The sequence below is a fragment of the Lepisma saccharinum genome, chromosome 21 (assembly GCF_977018435.1).
Source record: "Lepisma saccharinum chromosome 21, izLepSacc3.1, whole genome shotgun sequence".
NCBI classification, from domain to species: domain Eukaryota; kingdom Metazoa; phylum Arthropoda; class Insecta; order Zygentoma; family Lepismatidae; genus Lepisma; species Lepisma saccharinum.
In genome coordinates this window covers 61,479,129-61,485,362 of record NC_139249.1, presented here as the reverse complement: position 1 = coordinate 61,485,362, position 6,234 = coordinate 61,479,129, and the positions used below count along the sequence as shown (strand labels likewise).

At 35.2% G+C, this 6,234-nt stretch overlaps 1 protein-coding gene across 1 annotated transcript; it reads right to left on the bottom strand.

The window, feature by feature from the left end:
- Nucleotides 1-3,213: 3,213 nt before the first annotated feature.
- LOC146003959 (uncharacterized) lies at nucleotides 3,214-4,556 on the bottom strand. Its single transcript, XM_083142480.1, has 2 exons — nucleotides 4,512-4,556; nucleotides 3,214-3,603 (listed from the first exon to the last, which is right to left on the bottom strand). Exons 1-2 carry the CDS (start codon nucleotides 4,521-4,523, stop codon nucleotides 3,220-3,222), a joined length of 396 nt encoding a protein of 131 aa, XP_082998606.1. The 5' UTR covers nucleotides 4,524-4,556; the 3' UTR covers nucleotides 3,214-3,219.
- Nucleotides 4,557-6,234: the final 1,678 nt, after the last annotated feature.

Sequence of the window (6,234 nt, the reverse complement as noted above, 5' to 3'; positions counted from 1 at the left end):
TGAGAACTTATTTTAGTTCCAAACGGTAAACGTTTATGTACATACAAATGACCTTCATTTACAATGGTTAGAACACGTTGAGACTTTTCTTCGACTAATAATTGATGAAAAGCTGAACGTAGATCAATCTTCGTATACCACTTATGTGAACCTAACTTATGATAAAGCTCGTCAAAAGTTGGAAGTGGATATTGTAAAGTATCTACATTTGGATTAACAGTTTTTCTATAGTCAGCACATACACGAATACTTCCATCTGCTTTTCGCACAGGAACTACAGGACTACTCCAATCAGAACTTTCTATTTCTTCTAAGATTCCTTGCTGGCACAAATCTTTTATTGCCTTGCCTACTTCATCACGCATAAAGTAAGGTAGATTGTAACCTTTCCTTTTCACAGGTACAAATCCAGGCTTCAATGGAATTCTAACATTAATATTTCTTATAGGTTCTGAAATGTCATTATTGAACAAAATTTTAAATTTTACTAAAATATCAGATTTCAACTTCGCTGATTCCCCATTTGATGTGTCTGTGTACAAGCTCCTTGTAATACTATTCCCATCTTTTTCTTCTATTTGCCCTTGTACAGTATCAATTACCAAACTTCTTCTCCAATCGCCAAAGAGAATACGCAATCCTGCTCGACCAAGTATAGGTTTTAAATCATTTAAATCTCCTACTATAAACGGCATTTCATAACTCAGTGAGTTATACTTTACAGGTAAGGAAATTTGACCCTCAAACTTCAACTTTTCTCCTGTGATAGTACCATAGCCATTTTTGAGTGGATTCAATCGTAAAACGTCGCTGCTTTTCCATACACTACTCTTAGGTAGAATATTAGCATAACTTCCTGTATCCACTATGAATTTAACTGGTTCATTGCAGATATATAGCTGAACATGTAAGGGTTGAATCTCATTGCATAATAACTCCTCAACATGCTTGCTACTTTCTTCACTTTTATGCTGTACAGTATTTATTACATTTATACTGAATATATTGTGCTGGCTTCCACTGTAGTCAAAATTATTACCTCGGGTTTTGTTTATCGCATCTTCCTGCTCTGAGGGTGTAGAAGATCTTACATTAGATGTAGTCTTATTTAAATATTGTACAGCCCTTGAGGTGTAGTTAGGTTGTTTTTGATGCATGAAATCTGCCTTCTTCCCAGATGATCTTTTATCTACATCTTTTATTTCATTCTTGTATCTACAAACATTAGAAAAATGATTTATCTTGCCACAAAATCTACAAGCTTTCCCCATAGCTGGACAACCTTCAGCTCCATGTTTTGTTTTCGAACCACATCTATAGCAAATCCAGTTAAAATTCCGTGGACTATCTTGTTGCAATTGTGCTTTATAACAATTCTTTACCTCTAATTTGTTCTTGTACATACTTCTTGGTGTGTATGTGTTAACTTTGTGGATGTTTGAGTCTTGCTGAATATGGCTACCAAATCTGTCTAGTACTTCATGATTCCTAATGTAATCACAAACATCTTTGTACGTCTTTGGAGTCTCCATAATTAACTTCCTTTTTAATGTACCTTCCTCAAGTCCAAAAATTGTTTGTTGCTTTAATTCATTATCAAAATCTTCTGGTTTAAACCCACATGTTAATGACAACTTTTTAATTCGTGATATATAGTCATCCATTGATTCACCATGCTCTTTTTTAGCATTTTTAAATTTATATATCTCAAGCAACTTGTTTGTTTTAGGTTCATAAATATCAACGAGTTCTGTCAGCAAAACTTCGACAGGAAAACTACTAGGATCATTTGGAGCTAATTTAATATACAATGCCTCATACGCATTATTTCCAATCACTGATAACAATAAATGAACCTTTTTATCTTCTTTAACTTCTTGTGCTTTTAAAAATGAATCAAATCTTCGCACATAAGCTTTAATATTACTTCCTACCTCATAGGATTCGAAGAATGGTAGCGTATTCATTTTTCAAACTTCTTACAGTAGATTTGAATCTTCTATTCAACTACAATAATCTTGTTAATTGTTCAACTCACAAATGTATCCAATCCATCGTCGCCACTTATCATGTATTGTTTTAAAGAACTTATTTAATGAAACACTTGGGTTCGAACATTTTTATATTAACTCCATAACACATGTATAAAAAATCAACAACCAGTAACTATAACAACAATAATATATATGGCTGTTTCAGCCCATGGCTTCATAACTTAAACTAATATATAACAATTACAAGGCAACGACATTGCCACTACACCACTAGGGAGACACTACAGTCACACACGACAACACGATCTCGAATCTAGGGGTGCGGGACACAGTACCACAAGGGGCGCGTATTTCTATTTCATAAAAAACAGTGATTTATTTAACATTATTATTATTATTATTTCTTATTTGCAGTAAGGTTGCCCTTATGTTTGCACCATTGAATGTGCATTTTTATAACTGTACATAACATTTTTTACCATAGACGCATTAAGATCATAATCTTCATATTTATGTAATTTATTACATACTAATACTGTATAAGCAAAATATGCATCACGAACCCATGTACATACTCTGTGTTAAACAGTTATGAAAATTACATGGTATTGCTGTAATGTCGATTGTTCATTTAACAGTATTTTTTTTTTAAAATATGTCAAATTACATAGAGGTTAACGGGAACTGGTTTACACTTTGGACATGTGTATAGCCATCGAAAAAAATGGAGAAACAGACCACTTTAGTATTATTATTATTATTATTATTATTATTATTATTATTATTGCGATGAAAACTGGGGTACGTAAATGGTGCTGATATAAATATAAGAAGTGCAAAAGCACCCCTTCGCACCTCCTTCCCCTGGCGTCGTTTATAATTCTAGTTATTATTAGTCGATTCTCTACCTCTGCATGCAAATATACACAAGAAACACTCATGTCTTACTTTTTTTCAAAGCCAACACCTCCGGCTTCACGAAGCACTGTGATAGCCACTACCGCAGAGATGTTGGCTCCTCCAGGCCACCGGAGCGACACTAACAATACTAAATTAATTTCTTATTACAATTTATTATTTCTGAAATACATAAAATGTTTGTTGTAGGATTTTCGATAGATGTTCTGCCGAGGACAAAATCCTTTCTTTTATATTGTGCGTTTTCTGTGACGCTTGGTACTTAGAACCGCCGCCAACGCACCTGCTGAATGGTGTCCAGAGCTCTCTAACAGAGAGGATAGTTGGGGCACGCACCAGGTTTCACTCCGGCGGGGTACCTGGCTTGAGCGTTAAAAAGGGTGTTGAAGTTGCCCTGGGGTGCTGCAGGAACCTGGGCTGGGATGGTGTTGGAGCAGTAAGGGTAGTTGGGGCACTGAGCAGGCGACAAGCCGGCTGGGTATCCGGTGACCGGGGGTGGTGGAGCAGGGATGGCTGGGTTGCCTGCAGGTGCGAGGCTGGCAAGGGCCGAGGGGATTCCCCATGCTGCAACTGCTGGGTGTGAGGGGAGGCAGTAGGGGTAGTTGGGGCACTGGGCAGGGCTGATCCCGGCTGGAACTTGAGCGGCTGGTGGACCGGCCAAAGCGATGGTCGAAAGGGCAGCAAGGAGGATCTGTGGTTAAAGAAACAATAGAGCACTTAATTTTCGATTTGAAATGAGGATCAACTAAGTAAGTTCAAGTACAAGGCATGATATCTGAAACAAGAATGTAAACAAGGCTAAGTGATTTTATGTTCAAAATAGCAAATCTGGGTTGTCCATTGATTAGTAAATCCTCCACCCTCGTACATATTTAGGAGTTAGTACTTTTTCCTTTCAGATGCATTGTGTAAATTGTACAGTGTACACTTTAATATAAAACAATAAATAATTTTTATTCGTTGGTAGCTAATTTCTAAATCCGTAACGTATCACCACGTTTGTTCTCATTCTATTACTTGTAATTAGAAAAATCGAAAAAAAATATCATTTATCAGGTTCATATTCTGGATATAAAATTAGTTTCAAAATATTGTCAGTTCTCGTCTGAAAAGATTAATGATAATTCTACGTTATGAAATAATGATAGATTAAATTTGATTCTACACATGATATTTTTTTCTAGTTTTTGTCAAGATTTTATGACAGAAAAGTAAGTGTATTCTTTTACAATATTTTTGAAGAACAGCGATAGCTACGTTTCTGATATCTGCAAGAACTGAAATAGTCTGTAAATTTCTAAGTTTATATTGCAAATATATACAAAAAAATGCGATTAAATAATTCAATTCAGTGCCGTAAGAATCTACAAGGGCCTTCATGAAATACCTCATAAAGAGTTTTGATTTTTCAATATTTCGCCAAAAATGGAATTACTGCTGTGAAAATTATGTTACTTGAATATTTGATCTATGCCAGTATACTGTAACTGTAGTCCATGAAAGACAGTTAATTAACCACAAACGTACATTGTGATCTAACACGTTCTTCATCTGCATTAGACTTTCTCTTGAATCGGAATGAAATAAAAATGCACTTACCAACTGCATCATGATCGTTGAGATAGGAAAGTGTTCGATATAGGAAACCGAAGGAACTGATACTTTTACGGAGCGCAGAACGTCTTATATATTCGAGCACGAGGAAGAGATGTCTGACGTCACCATCATAACTTGAAGCATAAATTACTTTATAAGGAATGTAAGTAGTGCCTTTCAAACATTCAAATCATCATAAGAGATTCAACAGGAAGAAATTGACAGACTGAGAATGCGCACAATGTGCTAGTATTTCCTTAATTAATATATTATAAGCAGAGAATGGACTTATATGTACCGAAAAGGTGTTAGATATGTAAATATACGAGGGCAAATCGAAAAGTCCTTGCGCCTAATTGTTTACGACATTACCATAGGAAATGCCAAGTTCAGTGGCAATGTCCTCCAGATGAACACGTCGATCAGCTTTCACCATTTCATCAACACGGGCAATGTTGTCCGGTGTCAGCGAGGAACGAGGTCATTGTCCTCCACATTTTCCCGTCCATTTTCAAACTCCTTGCACCACCACTGATAAACACTTGTTCCCATACACTGGGCTCCATTTCCCTGTGGATATCTGTGCCTGTTTGTTCTTTGCACCATAAAAAAAACTAATAACACTTCGCTCCTCATATGGCGTGGACTTCCTGAGCACTCCGGCCATCTTTGCAAACTGATAACAGCGCCGTGCCGTGGAAGAAATAGGAAGTTTACAATAGAGTGGTTCCAAGAAAAGCCTACTGCATCGCTCGTATATCTAGCTTTTGTGATAACACTTATAACAAGCTAGAAAAAAATTAATCGCAAAGACTTTTCGATTTGCCCTCGTATATCTATTTAATTATTTTTGATCAAAATATTGAATCAAATATCGACTTACAATTGTGAATAATTTCTATTTTGATTAATTAAGTGGACCACCTAGCCAAATAAGATGCTCTAAGCTTACATGACATTAATTGTAATGCAAATTTTGCATGCAAAATGCTTTATTTTTTTTACCGAAATAATGGATTACCAAACTATATTTAGAGTGCTGAAACGTGAATCTCCTCCTCTTGTTCCTAAAGACAGATTTATATTGACTAATCTGTACGCAATATCGCACGAAGTAATAAGAGTATATGAAATGGATTTCATCGCGAAAGCTTGTTGACATAACAGATGAATTATCTATTGTCAAGATTCAAAATAAACAAGAAGAGTACAAAACGAACAGAATACAGAAGAATGGAAAACCTTTGGTATTTAGCATCAAATGGAAAATGTAGTAATAGCTTCAATATGGAATATATGTCGGAAATTATTTGGAAATATGGAAAATATTTGGAAATATGGTAATTATATGTAAAATAATTCTAACATGTAAAATATGTCCTAAAACCTAATAATATTTAAAATATTGAAAATAAAAAGAGCATTTCTTCTATATTAGATACCACAATTCGCAAAAATCAAGCAAAGTAGCATTTGTTTTAGCATCATGAAGATATGTACGTACTTACAAGTAAATTCGTTCCCAGATTATAAGGTTTGCTGTGAAATATACATATTTACTAATAAGCAGAACGTTAAGATATTTGCATGAACGACAGCCGATACAATCGTTTGTGGTAACATTTCAGCTATTTTACTCTGTGTGTGTGTAATATTGATATATCGGCTAAGAAATCTACATAAAAGGGTATTCGGAAAATATCGCCTGAAGACTAGATGTATTGTA